The following is a 19,776-nucleotide window of genomic DNA, read 5'->3' on the forward strand; positions in this document are numbered from 1 at the left end:
CTCGGAGGAAGACTCATTACCCGACCCCAACCTAGATCCATGCCCAGACCCGGAACCAAACCCAGACCCGGAATCATAATTGGAACTATGACTAGGACCCAAACTTGAGACCAGAATCGAACCCAAACCATAAGCCAAACTCAGACCAGAACCTGGACCGAGGCCTTGACTAGGACTGGGACCTGAGACTAAGGACCTGAACCTCGACCGAGACCCGGACCGGGACCTAGACCTGACCAGGTCCTAAACCCTCGCAAGGACCTGAGACCCGTGACCCAAACCAGGATCAAGACCCTAACAAGGACCCAAACCTGAACCCGGACCAAGACAGGGATCGAGACCTGGACCTGAACTTAGACCGAGACCTAGAATAAAACCAAGACTCGGGACCTGAACTCGAACCTCGACCTAGACCAGGACCTAGGAACCGGACTTGGATGGGGGACCTACACTAGGGACCTTGTCCCGGAACTAGGGATGCACATTTTCCCCATGGGGATGGGCCCCGCGGGGACCCGCCCCTAATGGGGCGGGGATTCCCCATCTAAATGGGGAACGGGGCGGGGACGGGGATGAAATTTTGTCCCCGAATATTAAACGGGGCGGGGACGGGGATGACACTCCCCCCCCCCCGACGGGGACCCGTTTAATTTATTAATTATTTTTTTATTAATATTTTATATTTAATATATGCGTTTGTATTTTTTTAGTATATTAATATCATTTTTACAATTTTTGAAGTTGTGTCTTTGTATAATAATTACTATATTGAATAGTAAATAATATGTTATATTTTATCTTTCATGTAATTTAATAATTTTAGACATTTAAATTTTTAAAATAAACTTTATTTTTACAATAGGGGATTCCCCGCCCCGTCCCCGATGGGGAATAAGCGGGGATGGGGCGGGGATGGGGATTAAAATCCTTAACGGGGATGGGGATGGGAAGTGCACTCCCCGCTAATTCCCCGCCCCGTGTGCATCCCTACCCAGAACCTAGACTAAGATCTAAATCTGGGACTCAAACCTGAACCAGGACCTGACCTAGACCCACGAATCTGAATTGGACCAAGACCCAGACCCGAAACCTGCCCCCGACCCAAGCTAGGACAGGAACCTGGACACGAACCCATATCAGGACAAAACCCGAACTAGGAACCGAACCAAAAATCAATCCCGAACCTGGGACCCAGACCCAAACCTTGGCCTGCAGCTGGACCCGAACTCGAACCCAAACTGGGATTGGATCCCACGACATAGACCTAGAACTAAACCCCGACTCAGATCGAGATCGAAACTTGGGACTCAGAGTCGAACCTAGAACTAGACCCAGGGCCCTAACCACAACTCGGAGTCCGATTCTGACCTAGACCGAGATCTAGACTTGAACCCAAACTCAGACCAGGACTCGATCCTTGACCCGAACTCAAACCCTAACCCAAACTCGAACTTGGAATCGCAACTAGAACTGAACCGAACTAGGACTAGGACCAAGACCAGGACCAAGACCCAGACTCGAACCCGAACCCAAATAAAAAACTGGGCCGAGATCCAAACTCGAACCGCGACTAGGACCCAAACCCGAACTTACACCTGGACACAAACCTTGACTAGAATTGGGACCTGGAACCAGAATCGGGATTGGGTCCTGGGCAACGTAACTAGGTCTGGGACCCAAGACTTGACGCCAGACCCGGACTTGAACCTAGGACCCAGCTCATGTCCCGACACCAAAAATGGACCTAGACCAGCACGCGAGATCAGGGTCCAGATCTGGACCCGGGGCTTGGACCAAACCCGTAGTCGGTGTCTAGGTTTGGGACCAAGCCCCAAACCCGAACCCAGACCAAGATGCAAACCTGAACCCAGACCCGAACTCATTACCAAACCCAAACCTTGATCCAAAGCCATACCCTGTGACCTGAAACTGGAACAAAAATCGGAAGTAGACCGAGACTGGGAACGGGACCGGAACCAGGACTTGGACCTAGACCTAAACCCGAAATTGTAACCGGACCAGGACCCAGTTTCGCACCCAGACCTAGATCCGAACTGGGACCCGGACCTGAATCCTAATCAAGACCTAGACTCGGTGCCGAACCTTGACCCAAACATGGAACCAGACTTGGGACACAGAATTTTTGGCAGAGACCTAGAGGTGCACCCTAGTCACACTCCCGAACCCAAACTTAGACATGGGACCCAAGACCCGAACCGTAACCGAACCGGACCGAGACACGTGATAGGGATCTAGATCTGGGACTCAAACCAGGACCCGAACCCAGACTAGGACCAAAACTCGGACCCTAACCCAGACCCGAGACTTGAAACTGGAACCTGAACAAGAACTTCGAGACGAGGATACTCGAACAAGACTAGGACCGTGATTAAGACCCAAACCTAGACCTAGAACCAAACTCGGAACTCTGGCCCATGCACGATCATATACACAGACCGGGAACAAGACCCGGACCCAAACCCTCGGGACCCGTACCTAGACCTAGGACCCGATCCAAGACCCAGGCGCGGACCTAGATAGGGATCCAGATACGAACCTGGAGTCGAACCCAGACTCAGACCCACATCGGGATCAAAATTCGAGACCTAGATCTGGACTGAGACCCTGACCCAGACCCAGACTTGGACCCACACCCGGGATCCAAACTCAAACTTGGACCCGAACGCAGACCCAAACCAGGATCCGAACCTGGACCCAAACCCGGACCCAAACTCGGACCAGGACTTCGACCAAAACCCAGACCCGGACCATAACCCAAACCTAGACACTGAATCGAAATCAAAATTGGGACTAGGACCCAAACCCGAACATGGACCCAAATCGGGACCTAGGACCCGGACCTGGATTGGGGACTTCGACATGGGCCTCAGATCTGAGACCCAGATCAGAACTCAAAACTCGAGACTCGGACCCGAACCTAGACCTAGACTCAAACCTAGATGCGGACCCAGACCTAGATCAGATCCTGAACCCAAACTCGGAGCAAGACTTGAACCCCGACTTGGTCCTGGACTCAGATCGAGACCTAGGACTCGGACTTGGATGGGGGACTTGGACCCGGACACGGCATGACAACTAGGATTGAGACCCACGACCCCACCTGCATCCCGGACCCTGACCTAGGACCCGGACCGAGACCTGGCGTAAAGTGGAACTAGATAGGGACCAGAGACCGTGACCCAAATCTGGACCCGAGGCTTGGACCTAACCCGTAGTTAGTGTTTGGATCTGGGACCTATACCCAAACTCAAACCCAGACCCGTACTCGGACGAAGACCCTGACCCAGACCCGTACCCCAGACCTGGGTCCGAGTCCAAGTCTAGGTTTGAGTCCAGGAACCGGAATCTGACTAGGACCCAGACCCAGATCTGGACCGGGACACGAACCCGAATCAAAACTCAGATAACGACTTGGGACACAAACCCGAACTCAGACACGGACTTGGACCCAGTCCCAAATCCAAGACCCGAACCGAGATTGGTGACTAAGACCTGGACCCACGAGCCCGACAAAGATTGGGGGCCCAAACTCAACTGGGACTGTAATCCAAGACCCGACCCCGGTCTCAATCCTAGACCCAAACCCGGACACGAACACAGACCAGGATTTAGGATCCGAATCGAAATGAGACCGGGACCCAAGATTGGGATATAGATCATGACTCACAACCGTGGCCTAGACAAAACCCGTAGTCGGGGTCTAGATCTTGGAATCGTACAAAGACCCAAACCTGGAGTAATTTCTAGACTAGGACCCAAACTCAAACTCGGGCTCGCGACCCGAAATTAGAACAAGAACCGGAATGAAGACCTTGGAACAGGAATTGGACGTTGACCCAAAAACGGATATAGACGCAGAACCGATCACAGACCCGATCCCCAATTGGGATCGATAGCTGGACCCATACATGCATTAGGACCTGCGACCAAGAACCCAGAACCGAGGACCCGTGACCTGAGACCTTGACAAGAACCCGTACTCCATACAAGAACACGTACCCGTACCCGCATCCGTACCAAGACCCGACCCTAAAACGGATCGAAACCAAGACCCAAACCCAGACCCAAACCCAAACGCGGACTCGTACTGGAACCCGACACTTGGACCAGGACCGAGATCTGGACTGGGACCCAGACCAGGACAACGATCGAGACCTAAACATGGACTAGGGCTAGGACCTAGGCTGGGACTGGGACTGGGACTAAGGACCGAGACTGGGATACGGGACCCAATACTCGGACCTGAGACCTGAGAACCAAATTGTGACCCAAACCCAGACAACGCCAAGACCCGAGACAAGGACTAGTACCGAACAAGGACTGGGACCTGCACTCGGACTAGGATGATAACCAAGACTGGGACCTAGGACCCTGACCTTAATCGGGGACCTTGACCCATGACTCAGGACCCAAGACCCAAACTTAGACCCAAACCTGGACCTGAGACCCGAACCAGGACCCAAACTAAGGACCTAGACCTTGACTTGGACCAGGATCTAGATTTGGACCCGGGACCCAGGACCCAAGACACGAGGCTTGGACTTGACCCATAGTCGGTATCTAAATATAGGAATCAGACCTCGACTTGGACCCAGACCCAGACTAGGATCCGAATCGAAACGAGACAGAGACCCAAGATTGGGATGCGGATCTTAACCCACGACCTAGGGTTGGACCCAACCCGTAGTCGGTGTCTAGATCTTGGAATCGTACAAGGACCCTAACCTAGAACCATTTCTAGACTAGGACCCAAACCCAAACTCGGACCCGAGACTCAAAATCGGAACAAGAAGTGGAATAAGGACCTTAGAACAGGAATTGGACCTGGACCTTAAACTAGCTCTAGACGCGAACCCGACCAAGACTTGTGCCAGGACCTGTGACCCAGGACTCTAACTCGAGACCTAGACCAGTTGCCAGACCCGTATAAGAACCCAAACCCAAACCAAGACCCAGACTCAAACCAAGACTCGAACCCAAACACTAACTGAAACCTGGACCCAGACCCGGACTCATACCAAAACTCTGACTTGAAACTGGGACTCAGACTCGAACGAAGATTAGGACTGGGACCCAAACCTGGACAAAAACCGAGACCTGAACTTGGACTAGGACTAGAACCCGACCGGGATCGCAATTGGGAACTGGAACGAGACCAGGACCCGATACTTGGACTTGGGACCTAAGAACCAAACCATGACCTAGACCCAAACTAGGCCATGACTCGAGAGAAGGACCGGTACCGAACAAGGATCGGGACCTGCACTCAGGTGGGACGCTAACCCAAACTTAGACCTAGCACCCTGATCTGAATTGGGGATCCAAACCCATGACTTAGGACCCAAGACCCAAAACTGGACCTGAGACCCAAACCAGGACCCAAGACATGAGCTAGAACTAGACTAGGATTTAGATTTTGACTCTGGACAGGACCCAAGGCTCGAGGCTTGGACCCGACCCATAGTCGGTGTCTAAATCTGGGAATTGGACCTTAACCCAGACCCAGACCCGGACCAAAACCAGAACTCAAACTAGACTCGACATGTGGTTGGTATTTGGATTTGGGACCAAGACTCGGACCTGAACCTAAACACAGACCTAGACCCAGGCCAGGACTCAGACCCAGACCCACACCCGAACCTTAAATCGTACCCTTAAACCCGAAACCCTAAACCTTAAACCTAATTTTCTATTTAATTAAGTGTCATGAAAAAGAAATATTTAAGTATCATGATGAAAATCAACTTAGATATTTAATTTTTCAATTTAATTAATTGTATTAAATTCAAGAAATAAATAATTAAGTGTAAAGAAGGCTTAATTATTAATCTCTAGTTTAATACTAGGAAAAAATATACTTAAAATAAATTGTACCAAAATTAATTATTTAAATAATTAATTTCACAATGTATAATACTTTCCTATTTAATTATTAGAAATAATAAGTAGTCTAGAAATAACTATCTAGAAAATATCTTATTTGACTAAGTATCTTTTCCATAAAAATTTGAAAAAATATTTAATTTAAGTTGTTATAGAAAAAATCTAGAAGTTAAATATTTTCAAATTTAAATTTAATTAAATATCAAAAATTAAGTTGTAACCACTTAATTTGAAAAATATTCCATTTTAAGTTTAAAACTAACTTAAAAAATATCTTAAGAATCTTTAATAACTAATGCCTAGAATTCCTCAACTTAATTTTAAATTTAAATAAAATATTTAAATTTAAATTAGATAAGAAAAATCAGTTAAAGTAACTAATTTATAACTTAAATATGAATATTTAATTAAATAAGCTTCAAAAAGAATCTAGTTAGTTAAAATTCTTTATTTAATTAAATATAAGAAAAATACAAATAGCTTGTCTAGAAATAATATCTAAAACTTAGAGTGTTTTTCTTAAAATTAACTTTAAAATATTAAAATGAAAATAAATTTCATATATTTTAAAAGTTAATTATGTTGCTAATCAATTTTATTAGGTTAAACTAACTTAATTAACCTAGCACAGTTATTCAAATCAGGCAAATGGGCCTTCACAATTGGGGTAGTTCATGTGAGGGGGAGCTGGGTTCAAGTATGTCGTACCCACTTCTATTGGCCCCCAACTCTCACACAAGGCCCAAAGAGAGGAATTTAACCTTAAAATAAATAACTGTTATTAATTGAATAGGTCCAAAAACTAAATGGACCTAAATAAAATCTATCATGGTGTGACATTTTATTTAGCAACAACCTATATGCATCTATATAATAAAATAAACATATAGGCTCACACAGGCACACATTTGGATGGATCCTATCATGTTGCTAGGTCATACACAGATGAAAGAAGATTGTAAAATTTACCTGTTACAAATTATTTACTTGACCTATCGTCAATTGAACCATGGGTTAAAATCAGATCATTGGATCTGTCAACAAGTTAACCATGGAAATTTAGATCAAGCAATAATAGGTTTTATAAAACTTACACATAAGCTAAAACACATACTCCTGCAACAAGGTTAACTGGATAGTTGGATGTAGGATTTATTTAATTTTAAATAATTAAATTTCGAAAAAATAATTAAATAATAGAAATATATATATTTTCGAAATTAATAAAATAATAAATAAAATAATATTTAAAATTAAACCTACAATTTTGAAAAATTAGGTTTCAACTAACCTAAATATCATTTCAAAATTTGCTAACTACTTTTTAAAATTAATGTTATTTTATAAATTAATTATTCAATAAAAATTAAAAAGATAAATAAATATCTTTTTCAGATTTTATAGTTTAATTTAAATAAATAAAATAACAAACTTTAAAAGTTAGCAAAATATCTTATTTCTATTCAAAATATCATGATTATAGTTATCTTATTTTAAATTTAAATAATGTCAAATTAAAAAAAATATTTAATTTAAAAAAAAAATTAATATTTGACCATAAATTTAAAATAAGATAAGATATAATCAAATTTAAAAATAAGATAAAAAATCAAGCAAAAAGATAGATATTTACTTGTTTTCAAATTCAAATGACACTAATATCTAAGATTAATTTTAAAAAATTCAAATTAATTTATTTCTGATATTAGATTTGAAAATTGAAAAGTAAAAATCTAAATACAAAACTACACAAAAAATCGGAAGTTAAATCCATGAAATAGCATGAAAAATCAAAGAAAAACGAAAAAAAAAATACGAGCTGTACGGACAGTATGTTGTGCATACTGCCCGCGCGCGCAAGGGGGGTGCATGGCCGAGGTCCCTCGGCGCAGGAGGCTGCACGCAGCCTGTTCTGCGCGCGCAAGGACGAGTTTCAGACAAAAACTCGGTCGAGCAGCTGTCTGAACGCGTGCTGTCCGAGGGTATCACCCTCATCCGCGCGCGTGAGAGGGTTGCACGACCCTGATATTTTTCGAAACTTCAAAAAATCATAACTAATTCAAATTAAATCGAAATTGAGTTCTGTAAAAAAGTAAATTGCTTAATTTTTTCCATACTATCCAACAAAAATAATTCCAGAAACATAATTTCAATTATTTTTCACGAAAATTCACAAACATCAATCAATCATCATACAACACACAACACAACATGAAACCATCCAAATCATAAACAAATCGTTTTAAAGTCCAAATTTCTTGCAAGCAAATCAATTACCATGGCTCTGAGGCCAGTTGTTGGAAATTATTTTACCAGGATCTTAGATCTACTCACAAGTATGTTGTTTAACACCCTAAATATGAACTTTCTAAAACGATAAATAAACACATATAAAGTTAAGAAAACCTTACATTGGTTGCAGTGGAATAATGTCTCCTTCCACTCAGATCTCTAATACTTGTATCCTTTCTGTCGCAGAGTATTATCAAGATCTGAGCCCGAATGTCCTTCTCTTTGTGTGTGATCCTTCACAGTCTTCCAATCTATGATTGAGGTACCACTTGCTGTGTGTGGGCACTACTCTATCACTGAGGGTTTCGAAATTATGAAGAGGAAAAGAGAGAGGTATAGGGTCGGCTATAGAGAGAGGAGTGGAAGGCTCAGTTTTTCTGAAAAAGTAATTTTCTGAGAAAAAGGTTATGAAAACTTGTTATTTGACTGAGCCATCACTTTCTATTTATAGGCAACTACTAGGTTTAGGTTAATAATTATTTGGCATTAAAATAATGAAAATATTAATTGGAAAAACTATCCCAAGTGGCCGGCCATAGGTGTTAATGGGCCTTAGTTGGATTTTGCAGTTTTCACAATTTTTATTTCTATTTTCTCAAAAACGCCAATTTTCAAATTCTAACCATTTAAATGTCAAAACTAATTATTTAATAACTAAAATAGATTATTAAATAATATTGTCATTTAATTTAATTATTAATTAGACATATAAAGTCTCTTAATTAATAAATAAACCTAGAATCTCTTTTCTTTACAATTTCACCCCTGCTTAGTGAAAATTCACAAACTAGACATAGTCTAACTTTAGAATTATAATTGATTAATCACAAATCAATTATTGAGTCTTACAAGCAGTATAGTCTCAACTAGAATGGGGACCATGGATCTATATGCTGAGCTTCCAATAAGTGAACCGAATTTACTAAGTAAATTCCTACTTATTAATTCTTCGTTGAATCTACTCTTAGAACTTAGAATTGCACTCTCAGACTTATATAGAGCATATTATATGTTCCACGATATAGATATGCTATCTCATTTAACCATTGTTATAATCTTATTGTGATCAAAGATCCTCTATATAGATGATTTACATCGAGATGGGTTAATTTTACCGTTCTGACCCCTCAAAGTATTTTTCCCCTTAAAACACTTAGCTACCTGTAAATGATGTTTAGTGATCTAAGAATTAGTCACTTAAACAAGAGCTCATCCATTTACTTCTATTTAACTAAGCTCGAAAGGAATCATCACTTGAGAAATACACCAGTAGAAGCTATATTTTCCATATTTATGTTCAGCACTCTCACTCAATCATACTATCATGTTCCCAAAATATACGTATCACCCTGACCCAAAAGTAGGCTTAACTAATAAATCAAAGAACATGAATAACACTCCTGGGTTCAGTGGCGGACCCAGAATTTAAAGTGAGGGGGGGCATAAATAAATTTAAAAAAAAAATATAAAGTGTAGTTAGTGGGATTTGAACCTTTACCCTCTAACCTATTTACCAACTACCTTAACCATTACACCAAGGTTACTATTATGTCTATAATTATCATCTTTTAATACAAATATATGTTGTAACTTAGTAAAATACACATACATTTTTTTCTCGATTTTTTTTTCAGGGGGGGCGACTGCCCCCCCTCGCTACAATGTGGGTCCGCCCCTGCCTGGGTTGAGCCTAATCATATCAGGATTTAGGTCCAGGTCCGAGTCTCCAATCTCAGTCCGAATCCTAGGTCTTGGTCTCGGTCCATGTCCGTGTCTGGGTTCAGGTTCGCGTCCCGAGTCCAAATCCAGTTCCAATTTCGGGTCACAGAGTACGATTTAAGGTTCGGGTGTGGGTCTGGGTCCGAGTCCTGGCTTAGGTCTAGGTCCGTGTTTTGGTTCAGGTCTGAGTCTTAGTCCCAAATCCAAACACAAACCACATGTCGAGTCTAGTTTCGAGATTTGGTACGAGTTCGAGTTCTGGTCTGGGTCTAGGTCCAAGCCTAGGTCTAATTACCAGATTTAGACACCGAATATGGGTCGGGTCCAAGCCTTGGGTCTTGGGTCTAGTCCCGGGTCTAAATCCGCATGCTTTGGTCCGATTCGGGTTTGGGTCCTAGTCCCAGTTTGTATTTCGATTCAGTGTCTGAGTTCGAGTTTGGGTCCGGGCCTGGTTGGGGTCTGAGTCTTGGTTTGAGTCTAGGTCAGAGTCTGGGTCTAGGTCTGGGTCTGGGTTCGGGTCCAGGTCCAAGTTTTGGTCTTAGGTGCAGGTCCAGGTCTGGGTGTGGGTCAGGGTCTCAGTATGGATCTAGGTCCCGAGTTTCGATCCCGACTTGGGTCTGGGTCTGGGTTCGAGTCTAGGTTCATATCCGGATCCCTATCTAGGTCCGAGTCTGTGTCTTGGATCGGGTCCCAGGTCTAGGTCCAGGTCCGGCTCTCGCTCCCAGTCTGGGTACACGATCGTGTTTGGGCTCGAGTTTTGGTCTCGCTTTGGGTTTGGGGCTAGGTCCGAGTTCGGTTCTAGGTTTGGGTCCGGGTCTTCGTCATAGTCCTAGTCTTGTTCAAGGGTCATGGTTTTGCAGTTCTTGTTCAGGTTCCAGTTCCGTCTCCCGGGTCTGGGTCAGGGTCCGCGTTTGGGTCGTGTTCGGGTTCGAGTCCTGGTTTGAGTCCCTAATCTGGTCCCGATCACCTATCCCAGTCTAGTTCCGGTTCAGGTCCTGGGTCCCAAGTCCGAGTTTGGGTTCGGGACAGAGATTTGGGTGCGGTTCTAGGTCTCGGCCCCAATTTTGTGTCCCGAGTCTGGTTCCATGTTTGGGTCTAAGTTTGGGTCTAGGTTCCCAAGACCGAGTCTAGGTATGAGTTGGGATCTAGGTTTGGGTCCCGATTCAGGTCTAGGTCCTTGTTTCCGGGTCCAGGGTTGGGTCCCGTCTCCCGAGTTTGGGGTCGAGTTTTGGGTCTTCATCCCAGTTCCGGTGCCTAGTTTCTAGTCCAAGTCCTCAATCAAGATCTGGATCCTTAGTGAAAATTTGTGTCCATGTTCGGGTTTGGGGCCCAAGTCCCCCATCTAGGTCCTAGTTCAGTTTCGGGTTTGAATCTCAAGTTTGGGTCTGAGTCTAGGTCCCAGTATGGGTTCATGTATTAGTTTGGGTCTGGGTCCAGAATGAGTCCAAGTCCCTATTTGGGTCCAGGTCGGGGTCCCAAACCGGGGCCTAGTCAAGGTCTAGGTCACGAACCAGGTTTTGGTCTGGGTTTTGGTCCGGGTTTAGGTCTTGAGTTTGGGTCTAGGTTTGGGTCTGGATCTGGGTCTGGGTCTTGGTCCTGGGTTCCAATCTCGGTTTGGGTATGGGTTTTGGCCCATGTCCAGGTTTGGGTTTAGGGTTTAGGGTTTACTATTTAGGGCTTTAGGGCTTAGGGTTTAGGGGTAAGTGTAAAGAGTTTAGAATTTAGGGTTTAAGGTTTAGGATTTAGAGTTTAATGGTCCGCTTCCAGATCCAGTTCCAATTTCGGGTCACAGGGTACGATTTAAGGTTCGGGTGTGGGTCTGGGTCCGAGTCCTGGTTTAGGTCTAGGTCCGTGTTTTGGTTCAGGTCTGAGTCTTTGTCCCAAATCCAAACACAAACCACATGTCGAGTCTAGTTTCGAGTTTTGGTACGGGTTCGGGTCTATGTCCAAGCCTAGGTCTAATTACCAGATTTAGACACCGAACATGGGTCGGGTCCAAGCCTTGGGTCTTGGGTCTAGTCCCGGGTCTAAATCCAGATCCTGGTCCAGTTCTAGCTCATGTCTTGGGTCCTGGTCTGGGTCTTATGTCCAAGTTTGGGTATAGGTTTGGGTCTTGGGCCTGAGTCATGGGAACGGTGATGCAAACCAAGGAAATGATGCAAACCAAGGAGCTGCTGGACATGCTGATCATGAACATGGGAATGGAGTTAAATTTGCACAAGACCATTTGTCACTTCCTAGTGGCCCAATTACAAGACTTAGAGCCAAACATTTCAAGGAAGCACTAAATGGGCTAATCCAAGAGAATTGGGCTGATTCTAAAAAGACCAAAATGGGTTCAAATAATAATCAAGGCTTAGTCCATGTCATCAAAGCCATTGAAGAGACTAATTAGCATACAAAAACGTGGTCAGCATGGTTTTAACATTAAAGGGCAAGAATCTGTTGAATTTCAAAAGATATTAGGTGGGGGAATAATAATGGCGTTGGTTGGTTATGTTAAATACATTGAATTTAGTCATCTAGATAATTTTGGCAGCCTTAAGAAGTCCAAAAGGCTAAAAAAACGTGGGACTTGTTTGTATTAATTGTTGTGTTGCTTTTATAACTATAGTTTTGACTTTTCCTATTCTTGGAGGGTTGTTCCAAGTATAAAAAGGGGGTACTACGAATTGTAAGGGCAGATTATGTTTTCAGAAATATTATTGTGAGGTGTGTTTCTCTTTGTTCTTAAAAGAACTCTTGAACTTATCAAGTTAATCTTGTGGTGTTCAAACAACCAAACTTATCACCTTGATTCTTGAGATATTCTTAGGTTTCTGGGTGTGGCGTTTCAATCCTTCGTAGTCTTGGTTTTCATCTAGTTAGGTGACGGGTCAAGGCTCAACAAATCTTGTCTACACGATCTTGGGGCTCCAAGCCATCGTTGTTATTGGGTTTCACCACAATTGTTGGTGGAGTTCATATCATTTGGTATCAGAGCCTTGGTTCTAAGGCAAGTTTTGATTATCTTTTATTTTCGATTTTCTATTCCTTGCTGTAGCAAAAAAAAAAAAAAAGAAGAAGAAGAAAAGAAGCAAAAAAAAAAAAATATACGATTTTAATAAGAAAATTTCTTCATTTCATTTTCTCACCTTATTCAAGTTAGACCTTTTGATTAGTTTTGGTTGTTTTCTCATATTGTTTTTGTGTCATTGGATTATTTTGGAATTTGTTTCTTAAAGTTCGATTAAGAACTAAAGAAAACACAAAAGAGTGGAAAAAGGCAAGAGTGTGTGAGACCATAAGAGGGTGAAAGCCATTTAGAGTGAAAACACGAGAGCAAGTGTATCAATTCTTGAGTGAAACACGTGAGGGAGTGCTTGTGAGGATTCTAACCTTGTTTTGCAGAGTCTAAACATGTCCAATAATCAAGAAGAACACTTAACCGAAGAATTTCGACAACCCCCAGCTCCGAACCTCCAAATGCAAGCATTGTTAGGGGAGATGAGGCGTATGTTGAGGGCTGAATTAGAACCTATTCAAGAGAGGTTGGACAGGGTAGAAGCGGGAACTCGTAGGAGACAGCCACAAGACATCCACAATAATGGACGTGGTCCGTGGCGGAATGTTGAGGAAGAGGTGGAGTCGGAAGAGTTTGATGAGCCATATATGAACCGGGGCAGGTTTGAACGTTGGTATGGAAATAGAGAAGCTAGGATGGGTAGACCTAGGAGGGATAATGATTTAGGAAACATAAAAATTAAAATCCCATCTTTTCAAGGTAAAAATGATCCTGAAGCTTATTTGGAGTGGGAAACTAAAATGGAGATGGTGTTTGATTGTCACAACTACTCGGAGATAAAGCAGGTTAAGTTGGCTGCAATTGAATTCACCGATTATGCCATTGTTTGGTGGGATCAATTACTGATTAATAGGAGGAGGAATAGAGAGCCACCTGTGGACACTTAGGAGGAGATGAAAATGCTTATGAGGAAGCGTTTTGTACTCAGCCACTATTATAGGGGATTGTATCAAAAGTTGCAGAGGCTAATTCAAGGCTCCAAGAGCGTGGATGAGTATTACAAGGAGATGGAGGTAGCTATGATCCGGGCTAACGTAGAAGAGGACCGAGAAGCCACCATGGCTAGGTTTTTGCACGGTTTAAATCGTGAGATTGCGGATATAGTCGAGTTGCAACATTATGTTGAGTTGACAGATATGGTGCATCAAGCCATAAAGGTGGAGGAACAACTCAAACGGAAGGGAATGGCTAGGAGGGGACAACCTATGGCTACCACCAGCCCATGGAAGGCAGCTCCAAGGAGGGATGAGCAGCTGCAAAATAAGCCAAAATTTGAACCCTCAAAGAATGTCAAACCAACGCCTGCCACTACTTTAGGTAACACCGAGACTTCTACTTCTAAAACACGTGATATTAAGTGTTTTAAATGTCAGGGGCGGGGACACATAGCCAGCCATGTAAACAAAAGGGTGATGATGATAAACGCCCAAGGAGAGCTTGAGTCGGAGGATGAGGAAGAAGTAGATGATGATGACATGCCACATTTAGAATATGCCGATGATGAGCAAAATGCTGTGGTTGGAGATTTATTAGTAGCAAGGCGCATTCTCAATATGCAGCAGGTCAAGGAGGAGGAAATTAACCAAAGGGAGAACTTGTTTCATACGCGGTGCTTTGTCAATAACAAAGTTTGCAATGTCATTATCGATGGAGGGAGTTGTACAAATGTAGCCAGCACTTATTTGGTGGAGAAACTAGCCTTAACCACCTTAAAACATCCTCATCCTTACCGGCCAGTGGCTGAATGATTGTGGGGAAATCAAGGTGACAAGGCAAGTGTTGGTGGCATTATCCATTGGCAAATATGAGGATAAGGTGCTTTGTGATTTGGTTCCTATGCATGCACAGGTGCGGACGTAGTTACTACAATATAGGGCCATGGCTCCCCTAGAATATATATGCTTAATTAAATTTATATATCCAAACTATTTTTTTTTTATAATTATTGTATGAAATTCTTTTGAAAAAGTCAAACTAAAATTTATAAATATTAACTTCTTTCAATCTATATGTAATTACTTTATTTATTTATTTTACATGAAAAATTTATTTGTTTTTTTTTTCTTTAAAGCATTTATTTCTTCTTTAATAATATTCAAGACATACATTTTTTTTTATTTATTTCTTCTTTAATAATATATATTGATTTGCTTAGTAAGACATACCATTTTTTTTTTTTTTGAGGTACCACTTTAAATTTTTTTTAATTGTGTATAAAGTGATAAATCTTATAACTACATTTTTATAACTACTATAAAATAATCATTTTCAGCTATGAATATAGTAAAAACTGCATTTCGCAACAAGATAAAAAAAATGAATATTTAAGTAGTCGTTCGCTAGTATTATACATTAAAAAAGAAAAATTATCAAAAAAATTTAGTATGGATTCACTTATAGATAACTTTTATGATATGTAAGAAAGATGTTCTACATTTTAATTTAAATTATAAAGTTAATAAAGTATTTTGAAAACATTTATCACCTAAATTTAGAAAATAGTTTGGCCCCCCTAATTTTATATTCTGGCTCCGCCCCTGTGCATGCATGCCATTTATTGTTGGGAAGACCATGGCAGTATGATCTGAGGGTTACACATGATGGATTCACAAATAGGTACTCTTTCACTCTTAAAAAGCAACCTATTACTCTTGTGCCATTAACTCCAAAACAGGTCATGGAGGACCAACTAAAATTACAAAGATCAAATGAAAAAAAGAAAGAATAAGGAAGGAAGGCTGAAATTGAAAACAAAGAGTTTAAAAAAAAGAAAGAGAGAAAAATATTGATCAGAGTGAAAAAGAAAGAGAGAAGATTTCAGCCATAGTCAGAGCAAGAGAGGAAAAATTCAATTACATTGTAAAAAAAAAGTGAGATCAAGAGAGTATTATTTTCACACCAGCCCCTTATTGTACTCATGTACAAGGAGGCTCTTTTATGTACTAATGATCTCGTCGGTAGCTTGCCGAGCAATATTGTTTCTCTTTTGCAGGAGTTTGAAGATGTCCTGCCCGAAGAGGTACCATATGGCTTACCTCCAATCCGAGGGATTGAACATCAAATTGATTCATTCCGGGTGCATCAATTCCAAACCGACCAGCTTATAGGAGCAACCCTGAGGAGACCAAGGAGCTTCAAAATTGGAGAAAGGGTATGTGCGTGAAAGCATGAGTCCTTGTGCGGTTCCGGTGCTATTAGTTCCTAAGAAGGATGGAACCTGGAGGATGTGTGTTGACTGTCGAGCCATCAACAACATAACGGTAAAGTATCGTCATCCCATTCCTAGATTAGATGATATGTTGGATGAATTGCATGGTTCTTGTGTCTTTACAAAAATTGATCTTAAGAGTGGATATCATCAGATTAGGATGAAGGAAGGTGATGAATGGAAAACTGCTTTTAAGACTAAATATGGTTTGTATGAGTGGTTAGTGATGCCTTTCGGTTTAACTAATGCTCAAAGCACATTTATGCGTTTGATGAACCATGTTTTGCGTGCATTTATTGGCATTCGTAGTTGTGTATTTTGATGATATCCTAATTTATAGCAAAAACTTGGAAGAACATGTAATTCATTTAAAATCTATTTTGGACATTCTAAGGAAATAAAAATTGTTTGCTAACCTCAAGAAGTGCACCTTTTGCACGGATAAGCTTGTGTTTTATGGTTTTGTTGTTAGTAAGAGAGGAATTGAGGTGGACGAGGAAAAGGTGAAGGCAATCCAAGAGTGGCCAACCCCAAAAACAATCAGCCAAGTGAGGAGTTTCCACGGCTTAGCAAGCTTCTATAGACGGTTTGTGCGTGATTTTAGTAGCTTAGCCACCCCTCTTACTGAAGTCATCAAGAAAAATGTGTCGTTTAAGTGGGGAAAAGAACAAGAAAGGGCATTTAATCTGATCAAAGAAAAGTTAACTAATGCACCTTTGCTTGTTTTACCAAACTTTGCCAAAACTTTTGAAAGTGAGTGTGATGCTTCAGGAATAGGTATTGGAGCTGTTTTGATGCAAGAAGGTCGTCCAGTTGCTTATTTTAGTGAAAAGCCGAGTGGGGCAGCCCTAAATTACCCCACTTATGGTAAAGAGATGTATGCCTTGGTAAGGGCTTTGGATAATTGGCAGCACTATCTATGGCCAAAGGAATTCGTGATTCACACAGATCATGAATCTTTGAAGCATTTGAAGGGACATCAAAGGTTGAACAAATGCCATGCCAAGTGGGTGGAATTCATTGAAACATTTCCATATGTGATCGAGTACAAGCAAGGTAAGGAAAATGTGGTGGCTGATGCATTGTCCCGAAGGTATGCTTTACTTTCCATTTTAGATACAAAATTGCTCGGTTTTGAATACATTAAGGATTTGTATGCACAAGATTCTGATTTTGGTGATGTGTTCAATTCATGTGAAAAAGTGGCATTTGGTAAGTTTTATAGGCATGACGGATTTTTGTTTCGGGAAAATAAATTGTGTGTGCCTATGTGTTCTTTGCGTGAATTGTTTGTGAGAGAAGCTCATGGTGGTGGTTTGATGGTCATTTTGGTGTAGCTAAGACTTTAGGAATTTTGCATGATCATTTCTTCTGGCCCCATATGAAACGTGATGTGGAAAGAATCATGAGAAGTGTATCACGTGTAAATGGGCTAAGTCTAAGTTGAAACCCCACGGCTCAACAAATCTTGTTTACACGATCTTGGGGCTCCAAGCCATCGTTGTTATTGGGTTTCATCACAATTGTTGGTGGAGTTCATATCATTCGGGTCCCCGATTCATGTCAGGGTCCTAGGTCCCGATCTGGGTCAGGGTTCCAATCCGAGTCCTTATCTCGGGTCTTGGCCGTGTCAAGGTTTATTAACGGTTCGGTTCTGAGGTCCCGCGTTTGAGCATCGCGTCCCGGTGCCGGTCCCGGTCCCAGTCTGAGTTCTAGTCCTAGTCTAAGTTTTGGTCTCGGTCCTAGTCTGGGTCTAAGTCCAAGTCCTGATCTATGTCCAGGTCTGAGTCCTGAGTTTGAGTCCGAGTTTTGGTACGAGTCTGGGTCTGGGTCAAGGTCTAGGTCTGGGTTTGGGTCTGGTCCCAGTTTTCAGTCCGTGTCGTCTTGGTCTGGGTCTGGGTCTGGGTCTATGTTCGAGTTCTGGTACAGGAATGGGTTCTGGTCAAGGTCTTAGGTCACGGGTCCTAGGTCCCAGGTCCTGGCACAAATCTGGGTCCGCGTTCGGGCCTGGGTCCTGGTATTGATCCTAGTCTGGGTCCGGGTCTGTGTTCGGTTTCGTGTCTTGGTCTGGTTTTGGATCGAGGTCCAATTCCTGTTCCAAGGTCCTTATTCTAGTTCTTGTTCCTATTTCGGGTCTCGGGGTCCGGTTTGGGTTTGGGTCCTAGTCTAGAAATTGTTCCAGGTTCGGGTCTTGGTACGATTGCAAGATCTAGACACCAACTACGGGTCAGGTCCAAGGCCCACGTTGTGGGTCAAGATCCGAATCCCATTCTTGGGTCCCGGTCTCATTTCCATTCGGATCCTGGGTCCCAGTCTATGTCCGTGTCCGGGTCTGGGACCGAGATCGGGGTTGGGTCTTTGGTCTCAGTCCTAGTCCTGAGTCTTGATTCTGGTTCTAATTTTGAGTTTGGATCCCCAATCTAGGTCTCGGTCCTGGGTGCAGGTCTGAGTCTCCCATCCCGGTCTGGGTCCTGGGTTCGGGTCTAGCTCCAAGTCTGTGTCTCGGTTCGAGTTCGTGTCCCGAGTCCCGATCTGAGTTTTGATTCAGATGCGCGTCCTGATCTAGGTCTGCGTCCCAATCCGGGTCTGGGTCTGGGTCCTAGTCAAATTTTAGTTCCCGGATTCAAACCCAGACTGGGACTCGGACCCTGGTCTGGGGTACAGGTCTGGGTCTGGGCCGGGGTCTTGGTCCGACTCCGAGTCTGGTTTTGAGTCCGTATATGGGTCCTAGATCCAAACACTGACTACGGGTCAGGTCCAAGCCCTGGGTCTAGATCTGGATCACAGTCTCGAGTCCTAGTCTAGTTCCACTTGGGGTCCCAGGTTTCGGTCTGGGTCCTAGGTCAAGGTCCGGGTCCAAGTTCATATCCTGGGTCTCAGTCCCAGTTCTGAATCCCGTGTCCAGAGTCTAGGTCTGAGTCCTAGGTCTCGGTCCGAGTCCAGGACCCAATCGGGGTTCAAGTCTTGGTCCGAGTCTAGATTCGTGTTCCGATCTCGGTGCGGGTCCGCATCGTGGTTCGAGTCTAGTTCCAAGTTCAGGTCCAAGTCCCAAGTTTTGATCTGGGTCTGGGTTCTGAGGCCCAAGTCTAGGTCCCCCATCCATGTCTAGGTCATAGGTCCCGGTCTGGGTCCATGTTCGTGTTTGTGTCCTAGTCCCAGTTTCAATTTCCATTCAGTGTTTGGGTTCAGGTTTGGGTTGAGTTTGGGTCGAGGTCTGAGTCCTGGTCTAAGTTTGGGTCGGGGTCTGAGTCTAGGTACAAATCCCGGTGTGGGTTTGTGTTCGGGTCCAGGTCTGGGTTTGGGTCCCAGGTGCGGGTCTAGGTCTGGTTCTGGGACAGGGTCTCTGTCCAGATCTAGGTCCCAAGTTTGGATCTCGGTCTGGGCTTAAGTCCAGGTTTGTATTCGGATACCTATCTAGGTCAAAGTTTGGGTTTGGGATCGTGTCCCAAATCTAGGTCCAGGTCATGGGACCGAGTTCTGAGTTTGGCTTCCAGACCGAGACTAGTGTTCGGTTCTAGGTCCCGAACCCACTCGTGTCCCGAGTCGTGTTCCATGTTGGGTTCTTAGTTCGGGTCCGGGTTCGGCACCG

General features: G+C 43.2%; 1 protein-coding gene and 1 long non-coding RNA gene across 2 annotated transcripts; both read left to right on the top strand.

Moving 5' to 3' along the window:
• Positions 1-13,872: 13,872 nt before the first annotated feature.
• LOC133032115 (uncharacterized) lies at positions 13,873-14,712 on the top strand (the record flags this gene model as incomplete). Its single annotated transcript, XM_061105954.1, has 1 exon — positions 13,873-14,712. A coding segment is annotated over exon 1 (840 nt), but the record flags the coding sequence as incomplete, so codon positions are not given.
• Positions 14,713-14,719: 7 nt separating this feature from the next.
• Positions 14,720-15,869, top strand: LOC133031831 (uncharacterized). Its single transcript, XR_009684904.1, has 2 exons — positions 14,720-14,827; positions 15,548-15,869. It is a non-coding gene; the product is annotated as an uncharacterized LOC133031831 (long non-coding RNA).
• The last annotated feature ends 3,907 nt before the right edge of the window (positions 15,870-19,776 follow it).

Source organism: Cannabis sativa, chromosome X, assembly GCF_029168945.1.
Source record: "Cannabis sativa cultivar Pink pepper isolate KNU-18-1 chromosome X, ASM2916894v1, whole genome shotgun sequence".
In the NCBI taxonomy this organism is placed as follows: Eukaryota; Viridiplantae; Streptophyta; class Magnoliopsida; order Rosales; family Cannabaceae; genus Cannabis; species Cannabis sativa.